At 35.6% G+C, this 20,309-nt stretch overlaps 1 protein-coding gene and 1 long non-coding RNA gene across 4 annotated transcripts in view; one reads left to right on the top strand and one right to left on the bottom strand.

The window, feature by feature from the left end:
- LOC138700392 (zinc finger protein OZF-like) overlaps positions 1 to 13,676 on the bottom strand; it is a 108,660-nt gene extending 94,984 nt beyond the window's left edge. The window contains exons 1-4 of one of the 3 annotated variants that reach the window (XM_069827001.1): positions 13,441 to 13,676; positions 11,822 to 11,919; positions 8,554 to 8,673; positions 4,897 to 4,979 (exon numbers count right to left, since the gene is read on the bottom strand). In XM_069827001.1, coding sequence (XP_069683102.1) covers positions 4,897 to 4,979; positions 8,554 to 8,673; positions 11,822 to 11,914 — 296 coding nt within the window. In that variant the 5' untranslated portion in view covers positions 11,915 to 11,919; positions 13,441 to 13,676. Of the gene's footprint in view, positions 1 to 4,896; positions 4,980 to 8,553; positions 8,674 to 11,821; positions 11,920 to 13,337 lie in introns of all 3 variants that reach the window. The other 2 variants (XM_069827002.1, XM_069827003.1) reach the window with 2 other exon arrangements.
- Positions 13,677 to 16,155: 2,479 nt separating this feature from the next.
- On the top strand, positions 16,156 to 20,100 carry LOC138700388 (uncharacterized). Its single transcript, XR_011332341.1, has 3 exons — positions 16,156 to 16,386; positions 19,210 to 19,371; positions 19,493 to 20,100. It is a non-coding gene; the product is annotated as an uncharacterized lncRNA (long non-coding RNA).
- Positions 20,101 to 20,309: the final 209 nt, after the last annotated feature.

A 20,309-nucleotide genomic window follows, 5' to 3' on the forward strand; every position in this document is an offset into this window, starting at 1 on the left:
CAGTAGCAAACTTGATTACGTGCGAACCATATGCCACAATATCAACATTTAGAGGTCGAAACAATTTGGATTGAATTCCTATGTTTTAATAAATTTGTGTTGTGTTACATTACCATTCGTATTTACTTCCTTTCGACTGCTATGAAAATTATGTTTTAGAAAACCACGACATGTACGAAATATGGGGTTTAGGAAAGAACATTTAGGATATTTGATATTTGTGAAACGTGATGGGGAATCAGAGTCCAGTTATGTTGTCCTTCAAGTTAGTCTTCTGACTTGAAACTGTCAGGACTCTGGACCTGTCACATAATACGTTCATTAGTCACCTTCATTGTAAGTCATACTGGGCAGAGATGATTTACTGAAGCAGTGACTTTGGAACTGTATTCACTATAATACACGTCCATGCTCTTTTAATAGAGATATAGACCTCGAAATTGTTAAGGAAATAAAAAAATAAAAATGAGGTAAACTTTGTACTGGAATTTCAACAAGGCAAATAAATACAATTTTGATTTTCCATGAATGTAATCATTGTCTGGTAATGGAGTGACATGCTTCTGGCTCTCCACATCAATTCAGCTGACTTACTGTGCACGTTACAGTAAAGTACAAAAATTACAATATAGAAAAAGCATGAACAAGAAATTACCAACTGTCATTCCGTTACTCGTAGAAGTGTCCGGTACTTACTGTAATACACACGTCAATGCTGTTTATGACTATCTTCTGCATCAGTAGATCCTTTGCGCAAGAAATGCATCTCGCTGGTCAAAATTACTTACTGGCCAGAATGCATTATGCACATGTGTCCAACCCTTTTCACCACCGAAACGTTCGAAACAACGTAACCCAAATTTACAGTCTTTCTCAGTGTACATTTTCCACTTGTATTTACATACTTTTAGCCACTATTTCTTTTCCTCTTTCATATATTCTTTACCCACTCATCACAATTTTTCAGACGCTTCCTAGATTTCACCTTAGTTGAATTCTTTGCTTCAATTTCGTGCGCCATGCTCTACATCTACTCACGTTAACAAGAGGCAGCAGTTTTTATTGGACATTTGGATATGGCCCACTCTTCTTCTAAGAAGAACTTAGGTATGCTTGAGAGTATTTTGTTGATTAATTATTCCATAACATGAGGAATTCAGACCAAACAACGCTACCTGTTGAGTACCTGACAATCAACAGATGGAGTGAGCTTCGAAACTCTGAAAATGGATTTGTCCCACTATGGCTCTCGGTTTGTATGTTCTCTAATAAGTATGCTGCAATGCATGTCTGCTTAACGATGAGGTCTGCGAAAAACACTTTCCACACACTTCACATTCAAATGGTTTCTCGCCAGTATGCTGACGTTCATGTCTGTTTAACGATGAAGACTGGGAGAAACACTTTCCACAAGAACTACATTTAAATTAAAGGGCTTCTCACCAGTATGATGGCGCATATGCATTTTTAGGTTTCCAGACGCACAATAGTAATATGCGTTACAAGAGCGGTATGTTGAAGTTTTCATGTTCGAGGACAAGTTTGAAAAAGCGAAACGTAGTTGAGCTTTTTTAATTTCCGAGAATTAAAGAAAACATACCTGAAAGAGGAATTTCTAATTAGTTGCAATGAAATCTCCATCTTGGTTTCTGTTCAATGACGGCAAAATTGGAAAACAAAAATATCTATCTTCAACATTGTTGCTTTAAAATGTTTTCTGTGTTTACTATACTCCAGCAGGCCGTGATATGTCTTCCCCCCCCCCCAACATCAATAAATCTTGTTGATTCTTTCACGGCTTCCTTAATGTTACTTGCATAACTTTAGTGGAGTTTTTCGTCTGTATGCACGCGTGAATGGCTTTTCACAAGTCTAGACTCAGAGCAACATTTTCCACAAACTTCGCACTAGAATTTTTTCTCGCCTGTGTGCACGGTTTTAAGACGTCCCGACTGCGAGAAGCACTTTCCACACAGATCACATCTGAATGGCTTCTCGCTTGTATGACTCTGAAATTGACATCCGGGAGATAAGGAAACCTTGCCAAAAATATTACACTTTTTTTAAGTATCCCCTGATCCTTTACTAATTGAAGATACTGCCTTGGGGCTGCAAGTTTTTTCCTCCAAGTTGACTTCTGTTGCGAACAGTTTGTCGTAATTATGACATTCAATAGAACTTTCGCAGGCAAATCTCTCCGAGGAAGGAGAACTTAAGGGACTTCGAACTATCACGTTTTCTTCACGCGGCAAACGGACATACTCCGATGACGCATTATTGTCATGAGTAACTGCGATGCTAGAATGATTGGATATTATTAGGTTATACAGCACACTAATAACATGAATAGAACTCAGTAGGAGACTTGTGACTCTCAGTCTTGATAAACTTAAATTTCAATGTTACAGATATTATGTAAGGAATAAAAATATCACCTATAGCAGTAGCGGCTCGCCGTCAAAAAAATAGGTGAAGTGCTGTTCACATAAACAAATGCATGGACAGTTTTACCAATATAATGAGTAGGCCTACTATTCGTAAACTACGTGCAATCTTAATAGTTCTAGAACACATGCAAACAGGAAAATTAATTTATTTCAGGACTCACCCAATTTCTTGCATACCAAGTCAATCCTCTTTTAAATCTTTTAAAGCAGCAAACAGTCGATGACGTCTTCATAAAACGTCTGAGTTTAACTAAGGGTGGACAGTATATTTCTATGCAAAGCTATGGGACTAACGATGAAAGTCCCTCCTGTGATGTAGCATTCCGAGTGAAATTTTCAATATTTTCAAACAAAAAAGCTTCTTTCATCGGAAGAATTTTTAAAGTTATTTTATACAACTTCTCTATTTTCTTAGCACTTTTAAAACAAATAACAAATGGAACTGTAGATCGTCAAGAATTTAAAACATATTTTTTATCCTCATATTTAAGTCTACAAAACGACATTTCTAATAAATTACAAACCGTGTCATTTTCAGGATACATATTTCGCACTAATTTATCAACATTTTCTATATACTGGTACCTAAGTACTCGTATTTGAATAATAACACTATAGTGATTAAACACATAATATACACTTAGACGTAGGATTAATACACAATATACACTTATCACTAAATACATTAAATAAGTTAATATATACGTACACAATATTAAGCTACTTGGCGTGTACATTTACGCGCGCATTAAACTTTCAAATACAAGGGCTCAAACAAAACTAGCGAGCTCACGAGAAGAAATAATACACGCCGTGGAAAACAACTTTTAAACTTTGCTAATGTGTGTGGTGTGTATTCCTGGTAAAATTACATAGAGCCAGCTAATTTAATACTGCGGGGTGGCTGCTAAGACACAGGGAATGAGAATACTATTCTCGAGTCAGGTAGTACATACTGTAAAATTTCACAGCCCTTTAACAATAGTCCCTGGACTTGGAGACCAGCTGCAACCCTTCTCTATTATTAGTACCGTTAGATCTGCAAACTGGTCACTCCACCTACAAGTCTGACAATTCTTCGTAACTGAAAGACTCGGAAACGCACTTCAGTCATACAATCTTTCTTTAGTGCGTGACGTCACGTTACCATGGAAACCAAGTGCTATATGTGAATGGGAACCCAAATAATTTCACCTCTACAGTATTGTAAGTTCTAATAGACACCGCTCAGCGCTCGTAACACTAAAGTTGACATTCTTCTATTCAGTGGACAGTTAGAGGTAGTATTTATACAACTAAACACTGTTCAGAACGACTGAAAAGAAAACTTATTTTATTTTAGAAATACCGGTACCAGTAATAACTACAATTAATTATTAATACGAGATGCAACTGCGTTTTACACATAAATAGGTGAAGTAGTACTTCACTTACTTCACCTGAATAACTGCCCCTGACCTATAGCCTTACCAGTTTATAATAGAGACAGAGAATATCTTTTTTAAGATTCAATGCCTGATCGATACTGTTCCAGGTGGAAAATACATTTGCCTTCAGATCAGGTGTTCTTCGATCTGAAGCAAGATGTCGAGTTATTCCTGGGACTTTTGTAGGGTGTGTGTGTGTGTGTGTGGTCTTATAGTAAAAATACAGCTCTCAACCAAGAGTTTTGTGTGACTAGCTATACCTGCATAGAAGTCTCCACACATTGGTGAGACATAGATGAAATCTGAGTGCACACATCTATACTCCTATTATATTATTTTAAACAATTAAGAATTAATAATGGAAATGAATCGACAAATAATGATTTAACAATAGGTTAAACAGACAACCTACAACGGTACATTTTAGGGGCAGCGGCGATGTTTAAAAATTGGCATCATATTGCAAATTTCAACTTAAACAACTAAGAATTTATAAAGATGTTTTATTCCAATGTTTATCAAGGGTGAAAGAGGGCTAAATATTATGCTAACAAGGGAGCAGACAATTTTTGGTTGCCTATATGGGAGTAGGTGATACGATATATGAATCTTATACATTCAAAATCCCCTACATCCACTTCCACAAATGAAAGAGTTTAGACAGTAGGTAACTGGTGGAAAATAGAGGGAATTTTTTTTACCAACAGTGACTTTCAACAAACCTTTTGCTTCAAATTTACTGTAGTGTAAGCAGTTTCGTGAGCAATTCAGCCTGCCAGGAAGAATATATTGCTTCAACGTGCATTAGTTACAAAGTTTCATCAGAAATGAAGTGGAGAATGCCCCAGTCGCCATCTTGTAACCAGTGTCAGTAGTAGTAATGGTGTTATTTTGTTTCAGTCATTGGAATATAATAAGATCTTTGATCACTTGAAGTGTAACTGTCGTAACAATTTGATGTCATTATCATTTAAATTAAGCATGAAAGTAAGGACGAAGGGAATTACACACAGTACACTCACCTCCCAGATAACACTTGATCCTCCTCTATCACTACTTCCAATTTCAGCTCATCTTTCACTAAAGTCAAATCACACGATTTTTCCTGAAAAAGAAGAGTACCTAAATAATACAGAAAAGGCGTAAGTGTGTCGAGTTTTCAAGCCAGAGATCTGACTTTCGCTTTCAGGCAAGAGAACAGTTCCTGATGAGATTATTCTACATTATTCGCAATTCTCATAGAAGTATTCAATTATTATTTCGCTAAGTATCATCATTCTCGTAGTCATCATCAGAGTTATAAAATTGATATCGCCCAATATTAATTCCACTCGAAAACGTATAACATGAGAACTGAGAACAGGGTTGCCAGACGTCCTGGATTTTAACCTCTTCCCTTACTATTTATTTTACCAGTTTTGTGAAAAAAAGTGTCATATTTTTTTTATTTTCGTAAAGAGGCCATTTAATATTGCAGAATCACGGTACATCACTAATTTTCTTACATACTTAAAAAATCACTATGAAGTAGACAATGGGACTCAAATGAATTAACTCGGGTTAATAAATTTTGACACATGTTAGCAACCCGAGTTAACTCGGGATAATAAGGGAAGTGGTTAATGGTATGTCCTGTGTCCTGGATTGAGTTATATTTGTCCCGGAATGTAAAAAAAAAAAAAAAAAAATTGGAAAAATACAATTATTTTGCTCATTTTTATAAAATTATTTTTAAAATCCCTTATTAATCTTTTCAAGACCCTGTCCAACATCTGGTGGTGCCTCCTACCAGGTAGTATTGAAATAAAAACGATAACGTTATAGTATTATACAGTACTGTACCTTTATTCTCTACTCTGTATGGAAGTTGATTTATTATTAACAGGGTTTCAATACTGTATCATACATTTTTTATGTATAGGTCAGGCTGTAATATAACATTATTTTTTCAGAATTTTACCAATAATTCAAAGGAAATTTCATAATCTAGGAAAAATGTAACAAAAGTTTAGGCCCTATATACATAGTTGAAATACATACAACGAATAAAATCACTTATACTGCAAATTGATAATTCAAATGTGTAGTCATGTTCAGGTACGCAGTATCATCACCTGTCCTGGATTCTTGATAAGAGAACCTGGCAATCCTGAGTGAGAGGCACTGCGGTTGAGGTTCGCCACGTAGGATATAGCCATGTGTCAGGCGACACTGCCCAATCCTCGAGTCAGTAAAACTTTGCGTCGTGACACACTCGTTGATGAATCCCAAACTCGGACAGTATTCTTTACACTTTGTAATTTATTTCCCTATAGTGCAGACCATTCTCCTTCCCCTTGCCACCATATTCTATATTTCAAATAATTTTGAAAGTCTTGCCACCTCTAGCGCCAATACACCAGAGAGCCATTCAAAGCACATCTCTTGCTGCAGCATCCGCGTCCTCATTACTGAAATTCCTACATGACCAGGAATCCACACTACTCCAAGTGCATAATCAGAGCTAAGGAGAGTATTTTTATTTTAGTAGGTTATTTTACGACGCTTTATCAACATCTTAGGTTATTTAGCATCAGAATGAGATGAAGGTGATAATGCCGGTGAAATGAGTCTGGGTTCCAGCACCGAAAGTTACCCAGCATTTGCTCATATTGGGCTGAGGGAAAACCCCGGAAAAACCTCAACCAGGTAACTTGCCCCGACCGGGAATCTAACCTTGGAAACCTGGTTTCACGGCCAGACGCGCTAACCATTGCTCCACAAGTGTGGACAACCTAAGGAGAGTTTGGAAGAGTTCCTGGATTCTTAACACAAGGGGATCTTCAGAATTAAAAGACTACAGTGATGCAATTGCGCTTAAAGAGTCAGAGCTGATAAGAAATCTGCCCCATGGTTGTCTAATTAAAAACAAAAAAGCGCTCTCTAAGAGGCATATAGTTCAGCAGTAAAAACACTAGCACACTGGCTAACTTTATATTCAAATATCTGTCCATTTGCAATGAATAAACAACCAACACAATCATTTACTCGGGATCCGGCCATAAAAACTAATGAGTAATTTGGAAAGTGTGATAAAAGTACACTAAATCGAAGTCTATAAACAAAAGCTAGTGTAAAATTCTTAAAACTCTGACTCAGACTTATATCACACATCGTACGTAGCATAACCCATGGTGGAGTTGTAGTATATTCCAGAGAGCAAACTGGTGGTAGACGAATGTCGAGTTCAGACTGCAGTTCACGAAACCGCACACCTGCTGGACGAAGTCTTCATGGATTTTCACTGTATCGGCCGTAAAGAGAGGAATGGTGAAAGGAGTCGTATGAATATTGTGCTCAGGCTGCAAGTGGAGCTTAACAGCATATGAGCACAACAAGACATTACATCGCCGATACAGGGATGGTTCTCCGCTTCGCAATACAGGCTCTCTATCCGACTAGTTCGGAAGGCTCTGTAGCAAGTCGTATCCCATGGTGATGGGTAGAATCTAAAAGACGTAATTTCGATTTATTTTCTAAGCCATAAATAAAACAGCCATTATCCAGCTCTGATCGTATAAGAGCACAGTAAAGGCGTAAAAGCACTGTACAGTCTGCATCCCAGCGAACCCGTGACAAAAGGCGTAAGATATTTAACGATTTTTGACAACACCTTTTCAAATCAAGTATATGCGCCTCCCACGTTAATTTACAATAAGACCCCAAAATCTCGCAGTGTCTGCATATTGCAACTCCACTCCATTAAGACACAGTTCAGGATGTGGATGCGTCCACGACGTTTGTAGAAGTGGATACACTGCGTTTTCTGAGTGGAGAATTTAAAGCCATTGGGAACAACCCAATCTGTCTTGGAGGTGGACATGGCAAGTCTATACAGCGGGGATGCAAATGTGAAAATTACTGTGGTGATGTGGTGGGCATTCCGCATGCAATGGTGGCCAAAGGAGGGAAATGTAGTGACGAAGAAGAAGAGAAAAGGAAAAGGGCTGGATGGTGATAACACGATAAATGTATGGAAAGGAATGCACGAGATCCACCATTTCATCCCCCAGTCACCAACTTCACGTGACCCACTCAACCCGTGTAAAACAGAAAATTTAAGGCCTCGTGTATATATGTCTTCCATGTTTGTCTATCTTTGTTCCCTGTCACTTGCTGTACTATACAAAACTACTATTTATGTTTTAAATGCAAAATATGATAATTTAAAATATTTTCCAGCAATTAAATTAAAAGCAGTTTGTTAACAAACATCGAAAGTGAACTGAATTTACGTATGGAGTATGTTTTCGTAACATTTATTAGCATTTTTCGCACAAATTTCAAACATCTTCAAGCATTCACTCAAAAATCCTAATAACCTATACAGGCTACAACACAATTCCAATATCTAGGTACAACATTATGGTGTATCAAACGTAGAAACAAATAGGTAATATAAAAAATGTAGCAGGTCAAAAGATATATAAAAAGGTGGTAATTCTTCGACATAAGAAATTTAAAAATTACTAGGACAATGTAAGAAATCTTGAACCTTCAACCATATTGCAAACCAAAAATAACTACTACTACAATTACATAGAGAAGTTATCTATGAAGAAGAAAATACAAATTAAACATCGGAACAAGAAGAAGAAGAAGAAGAAGAAGCGACAGTGCACCCCATGAGCCATGCTTACCTCAGCTTCATATTTTACAATGGGAAGATCAATTGGCATCTTGTCAGATGTTTGATCATAGCTGTAGTCCACATGTTCCTTCTTCATCGGAGTCACGTGAAGATCCAATAAATTCCCTTCCTGTAGAACACAGAGATTATAAATGAGTAATATATTACAATGTCTTAAAAGTTGTTCAAAAGTGTCAGAGGTTGCAATCTGGGTATGCATTCAAATGCTTGACTACTATTTCCAACAGAGGCTAGGAACTATGTAAATTATCGTAGGTTGGATGGAGAGCAGATTTTAACAGCAGTATACGTCTGAAGAAAAGGGGACACTTCACTTATATGACAAAATAAAATATTACCAAATTGAAACAGAGTCCAATGCACATTATGCAAGTTGAAAGGTCATCTATGCTGTTACTGTAACATTGCCTTATCCGATTTGGATATTTTGTTTTGGCACTGAGCACTACTTAAAAATTAAACTAATGGAGTACTAATGACTGATTTTGGCAGGACCCATACTTCATTATGATGGTAAGGCATAGCCTATATATTAACGAAAAAGACGAAAGCAGAATAGGCTCTCCCAAACAGATGGTGTCCCGAAAGCATTACTATATTGTGATGATGTTTTCATTGCGTTCAATGTTTGTGTTCACACATATGAGTTAATATCGCAGCAAGTAGAATTCAACGAACTCTGCCATCCAGGCACCCCGACCTTAGAAGTGAGTTACTCAGAAGTCACTGCCAGGAGAGAAGATCAGAAATGACGAAAAACAACCTGGTTGTATTAGAAAAAAAAATCTCAACATTACCACAGTGTTACTTTGGAAATTGCAATTATCTTTAATTCTCTTGTACGCAGAATATCAAACCCGACTAATAAAATTTAAAGAAGGCAAGTGTTGGGGATATTAAATACTACCTCTGTAATTACAAGTCATTTTTATAAATTACAATCCAAAAGGAAATAACATTTCAATGGATACCTAGTCATTGTGGTATACCAGGAAACGAGAAAGTCGATAATATTGCAAAACAGGCAACATATTTGCAACCAAGACCTCTTCAAGTGATATCTCTATCCAGTGCTTTTGCTTCAGTAAAGTCTCATTTTACAAACCTATGGATCAACAATTGGCTCTATTCTGACAAAGGAAAAATTTTACAGTCTGTACAAAAGAAACCAAATGACCTGGAAATGTACAAAAACTTGCCCAGACATGTTCAAACATTTTTAACACGAGCCAGAACAGGTCACATTGTCACTCAATTGTGCCTACACCGATTTCACATTTCTGATAATCCTACTTGTCTGTGGTGTAATAATCATGATGAAGATCTGGAACACATTCTTCTATACTGCCCATCCGTAAACCACAAAAGAAGTAAATTAAAATCATCAGTACCAGTTGCAGAAGACACAGCCCTGCAGTATATATTGACTACACCCCACCTCTGGCTACTAGCAACAGGCATCTATAATGAACACCGATCAAAATACCCCTCATTTCTCGTGAAAATCAATAACTGAATAGACTACAGTGGACTATAGTGGACTTTACGTTGTCAGCAAACAGCTGGATACATTAAGAAGACTGATTGATTACAAATTACAACTGCACTGAACATGTTACGTCGTGCTCATGTATGTAAAACATCGCAAGAAGACATTTTGTTTAGCAAGACTCATACATTCATCAATGCTGATCTTAGTTTCTTACAACTGTTACATTGGAGCCACATCTGCCTTACGACATATATTAGACAGCTTTGCATGTGGCTACTCATTTACCTAATATTTTACTTTCGAACTTACAAAAGGAATTCATTAAAACATACCTACATTGTACACTACAGACAAAAAAAACTAGCATAACCCATAAAACATTTATAATGAACCTTGTCCTGAAACAGTTTTAACCACAATCGCTGGTGAACTCTTACAATATTTTGTACAAAACAAGCACGTAACATGTGCTGTGATGGTAAACAGAACAAACAGGTCCAGGGCTGGAATGTCTTCATCAGTACAAGTTCACTAACTATAAATTGGAAGATTTCTAGGCTACACCACAAATAAACTAAGCAATGGAGGAAAGGATACCAAATTCTATTATACTGAAATAGAGGTGAAGTTAGTTAGTGTGGGTTTAAAAAGGGTGCGTCAGCTACTCTGGTTATTTGCCCCCATATCTAAAATTCTTCAGAAAAAAACCATAAACAATACAACAGGCTAAATGCTAATACAAAAGTAAAAACGATGTATGCAATGCAGTATCCACAGGGTGATTCTTAAAAAATTATAAAAGTTAGCAGTTCTCAGACGCTAGGTAGTATTCAAAAAGAAACAATAAAATAATAAAACAAATACCACCACAGATAAATAATCTGGCGCATTTCAAAACAATAAAATGTTATAAAATACCCGGATGTAAATGTTCGAAATGTAAATTATGTCAAAAATATATATAAAAAACAAATGTAACCTCCGGAAGTAAAGGGTTCGAAGTAGAGGTAAACTCACCAAGCTTTTTATTTCTTATTACATATATATATAAATTATATATATATATATATTTACTTATTTCACAAATGTTCCACGTGTCGATCTTTGCAGACATCTGTGTAATAATCCATTTCATCCCATGTGCTTCCCAGCATATCACAGTCGACCTGAGCCACAGCAGCGGTGATACATTGGCGAAGATCTTGAAGATTAGCAAAGTGCAAAGACAAACTTCCACAAGAAAAAGTCACTTGGGGACCAAGATGGTCACTCAACTAATGTGTCATCTTGTCCCATGCAGTCTATCCACCTTTATGATAAATTTTGACTGAGATGCCCTGGCACGACTTTTTGGTAACGAGTTGGACAGCCATCTTGTTGAAAGATGTACTCATTTCCCCTGTCTTCATCAGCCAGTTTTCCAACATGTTCATGCAAATCCGGAATTTCTGATACAATTTCTTGATAACTGTAGGAAACAGATGCTCACTTCTGGAATTTTTTTCGAAATCAGTGTACAGTCATAACAGACAAGGGTCTTGCATATTTCAACACAAAAATGACTGTTCACATTTACTGAACACCATATTTGTTACTACTAACCCCTGGCGACAAAGCAAGCAGACTTTTCCTTTAAAAAACTTGGAGAGTTTCTGTCTCTGTCAGCATAAGAATTACCATCATCCATTGCATAATTCATTTATGGTGAATTTCTTTAATGTTTCACGGATTTATGAATAACTCTGTACTGTATATTTCAATTTACCTCTGAAAAAGGCTTTCTATCTTCTACAACTGCGTCATCACTTGCTTGCGTAGTCAATGGGTCAACTTCTGATTCCATCTTGATCAAATCCATTACAACTGGAAGAGATATTTAAGACAATGACATTAATCTGTATATAAGCATACAGTGGTTCAAAATCTTCAAAACCTGTGAACTAATTAGAATGCAAAGACACAGAACATCTTTGGTAGTAGTGGGAAGGTCATCATGTATACATCTGAAGCACAGAATGAGATCCCAATCCTCTAAACAATGCCTAGGTGATGTGTATGTACAGTAAGGTTAAAAAAGAATGGAAGGCGACAAATGTTCCAGAAACAGAACAGTGCGCATGCCCATCTCTTTGAAGCTCCAGTTCACAAGATGACACAATTAAACCACGACATGTAAATGTGCTGTATTTTGTTCTAAAACATGTTATAAAATAAAACGAAGGGTTGATTCTAATTGCATGAGGGTGAAATAGGAATAAAATTGATAAATACTAAAACTATCGAAACAGGGTTCAAAATTTATCGAAACGAAGATGAATGAGAAAGCTACATAATACACCATATAAAAGTATTATCCATTGTTGCGTAGGTTGCTAAAGCATGGACCTAAACCAGATAGTATTGATTGTAGTAGGATCGAATCTCCGTTAGTTTTAATTTTTAACATTACAAATTCACCATAATAAGTTTTTATGAACACCATTTACACAAGTACAAAGTGGCGACATCACCTGGAAGTCGACTGAATGTTTAGTAAATAGCACAACACCTTCCCCGGGCAACACTTCTGTCTGTTAATAAAACCGTCTGCATTTATATCTGATTTATAACTTTTAAAAATATGAAACAGGTTACCATTATAAATATAGAATTAGATCTAGCCTATTTCTGATTTTTGAGGAAACAAATAAACTATTAATTTTGTATACAGGCCAAATCGTGCTTAATATTAGCCCTCGAATGATGGCTATAACTGTTTGCATAACCAAGTTTATTAACAAATTCCACTATCACTTACACTAAATTTTAATCTCCTAGCATTCAATAAAATAACTTTCATTTCCTTTACTTTAAACAAAAGAGGCCTTCCTACAGTGGAAAACAACTATAATTTTAAAATGTATAGCAATAACTGTACAAATATCCATAATAATTGAAATTGTCCTGAACTACGCCCATCAACCCGCGTAAAATATTTAGGAATCTCCATCGATCAAAACTTAAAACGGAATTTTCATATTAACTACTTATGTATTAAATTACGTAAAACACAAATTTGTTCAACTGCGTCGCTTTATACCAATAAAACTATTGAGAACAATATTTTTAGCCCTAGTTCGGTCTATAATATAGTATGCAATTATAGGATGTTGTATTTATTATATTATAGCTATTTGCCGTTGGGTAATGCTACGATATCACAAACTTTCAAGAGGACAAAATATTACAGTAAATGCTTAGGCCTAATATAGATATAATGAACAGTTAGTTATAATAAGTACCTAAACTACAATATCCAAAACTATAACTCGTAATCAAACATCTCAATTTTATGACAGATGCGGTACTAAAGACGGATTACAATCTTGCAAACTGTACACTTACAGAAACTGCAGTAAACATAGATAGACGACAGAATGTAGAGATGGCCGATATTTCACAAACCGATATTTTGTCACAGGTATTTTTTTGTCACAGATAAACCTGTGACTGATGATGCGAAATATCTGTGACAAAATATCGCTACCGAAATCTGCTCCGTATTCAGTAGTCTGTGACTAAAATATCACTAGTGATCGATTCAGTACTCTTATCTCTTAGGAACAGGGAGTCTATGACGTTCTCACAACTTTCTCCTCAATGTCGTGGGTTTGCGCATGCGCATGATACAGTAACAGCAATCGGGTGGTGACATTTGATTATTTTTTCGTGATATTTTCTTCAATATTATTTTTTGCAAAGTAATGATTTGTTGCAAAGTTATTAGCGGCATTATAATAATATAATTATCAGTCTGAAATTTTTGTTTTCATAGTTAGTCTGTACCCTATATATGTTTTATAAATATTTTATGCATTCTCCGATATCTTTACATTTTCATATAACTGTGAATTTATATTAACTTATATGTATTTTCAACTCAATTTTTACGCAGTAGCAATATTTTTTCAGTTATACTTTTAATTACAAACATAATAGTTAAAGAAGCCTACAACATTATCTTAATAATGTCACTGAACGTTATGCTCTTCCGAACTTTCGAAGCATTTCTCAGAAGCCGACAACAGCACCTATAGTATTAAAACCGAACGAGACAAAACTGGCTAATTTGGTGGGCAACTTATTTGACTAAACTAACCTTGAGATAGTTTTCTTCGTATTCCCCTTATACACTTTGCATATACGAATCTGTGACAGGTCAGGTTTGGTTAGTTTAAGCTTTTATTATGCCTAGACATATATGATCAACAACTAAACTAGCGTTGAGGTAGTTCTCTTCGTACTCCGCGCATACACCTTACATATACGAATCTGTGACAGATTAGGTTTGGTTAGTTTAGGCTTTGCTATGCCCTGCATATACGATCACCTGCATCTCCAAAAAAAATCAAATTCAACGATTTTCATTTCCGACATCACCGAAACTACCTCAGCGCTAGTTTAACCCGATCAACTGCATTTCCACAAAAAATTCCTTATAAATGCAATGATTTTCACATCCGAAATTGCCAAAACTACTTCAGCGCTAGTTTCACCATTTTATTATAAATGATGTGATTACTTCAGATATCACCGAAACTACCTCAGCGCTAGTTTAATCCGAACAACTGCATCTCCACAAAAATTCCTTAGAAATGCAACGATTTTCACGTCCGAAATCGCAAAAACTACTTCAGCGCTAGTTTTACCGTCTTATTATAAATCATGTAGTGATTACACGATTTAAATAATACCACTGATTACCAGTACCACTTTATCTTTTGTAAAATCCTATCTGAACAACTGTTTTGTTTCGTAATTATTTTCCAATGTTTTTCCGAATACTTATGTTTCGTTAATTTTTATTCTATGACTGAATATTATAATGTTAATGCACGACTTAAAATAATTATCCATTATATTATATACAATAAAAATGATCAATTTTTAAAACGATTAGGATAATCACATGACCTCAATTTCTCCATATCCAACTACATTTAAAAATGATCAATTGATTCAATATTTATAATATAACCTCTTGGTACAAGAGATTAACTTTTGACATTTATTTATTTATTAATGGTACATGTACATAATTTATTTGTTGGATTCTCCCATATAAATCACTGATGTGTGGCTCGTATAGAGAAATCGCATTCACAATTCATTGCTCTTCAATATTTCCTGCTAGTTTTTATCGGTGTGACAAAATATCGGTGTAATTCATGCATATTGTGCTTGCTTATCGATATAAAATATCGGTGTGACAAAATCACAGATAAAAGTCACAGATATTTAATTGTCACAGTCACAGTTGTCACAGATGCTTGAAAATATCGTTTAAGCACATCTCTAATTAGAATCTGAACACAATGTAGACGACAGTGTTGCCAACACCTAATTTCTATTCCCGTCAGTCTAACACCTAGAAATCCGTCAAAATTAAATAAAAATAATAAGACCCAATCATTATATCTATAATAAGACCCAATCATTATATCTATATACAAATAAAAAGCAAATTTTAACACAGCTTACTTATTAATCTTGATTAAAATAAAAATAACATGGTACGGCACGGGTGAGGGCTGTTCAAAGAAAAAGTAAAATCCCCCAAAATTTAAAGAACTAAAAATGACAGCAGCCCAAAAAGTCAAAAGGTGATGGAAATCGTAATTTCCGCCAGAAAATCCGTCAACCGTCAAAGCCATTCTTTTCCTGTCCGCTACGTTGAAATTCCGTCAATTCTGACGGAATTTCCGTCCAGTTGGCAACACTTGTAGTCGAAGCAAAGAGATCTAGGCTGCTGTGATATTTTTATTTCTTTGCAGCGATGTAGGTTTTGTAAAGAACCTATTTCATAAAACTTGACAATATTGTAAATATGTCATTTTGACAAATAACAAATCATGACTCTACAAATTGTAAAATTTATGTTTCATAAAGTCAGCAATCGTGACCATTTGTAGAATTTGTCAGATTCCTGTTTCATAAAAGTTTTACCAGTTAGTGGGGTTTAAAAAAGGCGCGTGAGCTACTATGGCTTTTTGCACCATTAATCTGAAATTCTTCACAAAAAAAAAAAAAACAAAAACAAAAAAAAATCAAGCAATACAATAAATTGAATGCTAACACGAACGTTGTCAATGTAAAAACGAGGTACACAAATGAAGTACCGGTATCAACAAGGTGAATCATAAAAATCATAAAAGTGAGCAGTTCTCAGACGCTAAGTGGTATTCAAAACGAACCAATAAAACAAAGGCCACCAGAGACAAATTATATAGCACATTTCAAAACAATAAAATTTTATAAAAACATTCGGATGTAAAAGGTCCGAAATTTCAAGTAAGCTTATGTAATATATATATATTTTTTATTTTATTGGGTTATTTTACGACTCTGTATCAACATCAGGTTATTTAGCGTCTGAATGAGGTGAAGGTGATAATGCCGATGAAATGAGTCCGGGGTCCAGCACCGAAAGTTACCCAGCATTTGCTCGTATTGGGTTGAGGGAAAACCCCGGAAAAAACCTCAACCAGATAACTTGTCCCGACCGGGATTCGAACCCGGGCCACCTGGTTTCGCGGCCAGACGCGCTGACCGTTACTCCACAGGTGTGGACAATATATATACTGTATATAACAACAAATGTACCGGTAACCGAAAGTTACCCAGCATTTGCTCGTATTGGGTTGAGGGAAAACCCCGGAAAAAACCTCAACCAGATAACTTGTCCCGACCGGGATTCGAACCCGGGCCACCTGGTTTCGCGGCCAGACGCGCTGACCGTTAGTCCACAGGTGTGGACAATAAATGTGCCGGTAACCTCTGGATGTAAAGGATCCAGAAGATAAGCAAAATGAGTCAATAAAAACTAAATCACCCTGTCAAGTCTTGTATTCGATAAAAATCTCAGAACTGCATTTCTACAATTAAAATCATTTGCAAGAGCATCACATAGAGTCGGCCGAATTCCATATTGTTGATGGTCAATGCAATAAAATACATTCAAGCGTAATAGGTACACGGCATATCTCACACTCTGGTTGAGGTTCGCCACATAGGAGGTGGCCATGTGTCAGCCGACAATGGTCAATTCTCAATCGGGAGAGTAAAACTTCTTTGTGTCTTGATTCTCTTGTTGACGAAAGTTTTACCATGACAGGCAAAATTTTACAATTTGTCAAGACTTTTCTGACACATTTGACTTTATGAAACAGATAAGTGTCAATTCACTTTTGACAATTCTACATATTTGTAGAATATCATGAAATTCTCACACCTCACGTTTCGTATGTCATAGGAAGTTGACAATTTATTGTTGCAGTAGTTGCACCATATTGTATTGATCTCGGATTATATCTCTGCCGGTCCAGTGGCTTACCTTGCAACATGGACGTCAGAATACTGAATAGCAGTACAGCTTTCCTCCCATCGCCTCACCTCCCCACTGCAAATATGACATTGCACAGAGGCAGAGATAAAATACGAAATCCGTAATTGAGACTATTGAATATTGGTGCTGGATTTTAGGGGAAATACTTTATTTTAGTAAGTCCTGCTCAATACTAGCAGCAGTAGCAGCAGCATTAGAGAATTATGCAGGACATAGGAATTTAAAGAAAGGATAAATTTAAATTATATTTTCTGTGAGTCAATACTCATGGAAAATTTTCATATTAGCAAAACATCAATTGAAAATATAATGAACAAAATAGGAGATTTGCTGCACAAAACAAAAATAAATAAAGCACTTGATCCGAAATTATTATTACGTGTTCTTACACTACTGATGCACATGGTTTGTATCCACCACTGTGTTACAGAAACGTTAGTGATGTGTTGGTACACTTATTACTTGGGGAAGAGATTTGCTGGCGGCAACAGATGTGAAGTCATTCCACAGCTCTTCATGAGAGCAACATATTTGCCTGGAGTTGATGGGATTACCAGTGGGTCCTTGATGAAAAAAAAAAAAATTGATGCTTGTTTTGAAAATGAAGCTGTAGGCTTATTTTTTTACAGGAATGTCGTTGCTGTTTTTAATCAAATTTAGAATTGTAATTTTATCGCTGTTCATAATTGATTTTCTAACAATTGTTACTACTTTTAACAAATTCAATAATGGCACGTATTACAAGATCATTCAATCAAGTCGTCTCATATTGATTACTTTTATAAAATTATGAAATGAATAAGAAGAAATAATTTGCTACCGATCTTACATGTTTATACATACTTATCTATCATTGTCATCTTTATGAAATGCTGTTGACAATTCACAAATTGTATTTGTCAAAGCAGGTAAAAATTATTGTCAGAAAACAAATGATACAATATTGTGACATAGCCTATTTGTAGAAATGTCATGGTTGTACTTGTCAGCTTTATGAAACAGGACCCTGAAGCTCCTATCTATCTTCCAGTATGCAGGCGCAAAATAAGATAGTCAAGATTATTTATTCCATGCACATATGTGCGTATTACAGTGTTCATTTGGAAAGTCTTGGCGGTAGCACAATACATCATTGCATTTGTTCTTATGGTGTAGCTGTGTTGTTTTCTGTTATTTAGAATAATATTTTGATTAATTTAATTATGCAGACCTGGTGGTATATGATTACGGAAATAAGGAGTCCAAGAAGTTACCTATGTATGGCAGATTAGTGACATTATATAAGTAAATGTCGTATGTCGGTGTCTGTATTAATTAATATTTTAATTTAAGGGGAGGCAGAGGTGAATATTTCAAAATCCACAAAATTTATCCGATTTGTTTGAAATTGATCATGGATACTAAGTATGTTATTAGTAATGGACATACTTTCTAAGTACAACAGTTCTGTAAATATTAATAATTTTATAAAACTTTATATCGTTTGATATAAAATGCTCCATGCACCATATTGTAAGAAATTTTCAATATTTCTTTTTATTTATATGTTCAGAAGTATATAAATAATGATAAGTATTAGTTTATTATGGGAATAATATAGTAATACAGTTATCTTGGTTTTAATTTCATACTTTTAAGGGCATAAAACCAAAAACTAACATCGGAATATCAAAATAAAGATAATAAAAATGGAAAAAAAACAAATTTTCATTTTTTCTTCAGTTTTCTTCGAAAATTTCACCTCTGCCTCCCCTTAACTTGTATTACAGCTTTCCAAAGGATCCTGAGGTCAAAGATGTTCGGGCACCTATTCATTGCAATATAGTTTGTTCCAGTCATTTCAGGAAGGAGGATAATGGATCGCATGACTTTATCACGTCTGTATCAGGAAGGGGCGCTGCTGTCTATATTTGCAGCCTAAACAACCAAAGGTTCGTTGTAAGAGCATTAATAATACCAGTATTTCTATTTCCTTCTCTGCATAAAGTAGGGCTGTTACGTTATTTATATAAGTTATTATTTTCTGAAATGATTCTCCCTCTACTGTGACAGTTGCAGATGAAGCCGAGACCTTCACTACGTCATTGGCTACTGATACCGAAAGTGAAGTTCATGCTCTGTCAAAGAAGAATAAGGAACTTAAAGAAAGAACTGTAAACAAAAAGATTATTAAGACATTGCAACAGTGTAATCACGAGTGCTGAAATGAATGGGTATTTGAAAGATTGGACGGAAACTCTGAAACACAAAAGTTTGCTTGAATATGAATTTTGTGATATGTTAGGTTCCATTTCAATGACAATGGTAAGTACCTCTTCTCAAGGTACAGACATCAAAGGTTAATGGTGAGAAGCAAAAGAAACAGTTTGATGAAAATTTTAAAGCATTTGATGTAACAATCAATTTTATTTTTTTTAGCTAAGTCATACAACTACTGTCGGTGATGCAGGAGAAGACGAGAGTGGACTGAGGAGGAAGGGATGTGAACAGATAACGTATGACAACACGGTCAATATTTGTACTGCAGTAGCGGAAACATTAGGTCTCCTTCTGTTCAACTTAGCTTTAATTTCCATACGCATTGTTACTCATGTTTCCTGCACAGTAATAACCTGGCTACTGGGATGCTTATCTGAGCGATGTTTATAATAATCAGCAGCGATAGTCAAGGTCACATTCTTCCGCTCGTCTTCTCCTGAATAACGGACAGCATGTTGGTGAAGAATTTGATACATGTCTTTCTCATCCTCGGACTCTAGACATATGGTACAGTAATATAAATGCAGTTGATTGTACAGATGAATGAGATATTCATATAGCTACTCGGCATACTCTAAATAAAAATGTTAACATTGTGTATAATTGATTT

The sequence above is a fragment of the Periplaneta americana genome, chromosome 5, assembly GCF_040183065.1.
Source record: "Periplaneta americana isolate PAMFEO1 chromosome 5, P.americana_PAMFEO1_priV1, whole genome shotgun sequence".
Lineage (NCBI taxonomy): Eukaryota > Metazoa > Arthropoda > Insecta > Blattodea > Blattidae > Periplaneta > Periplaneta americana.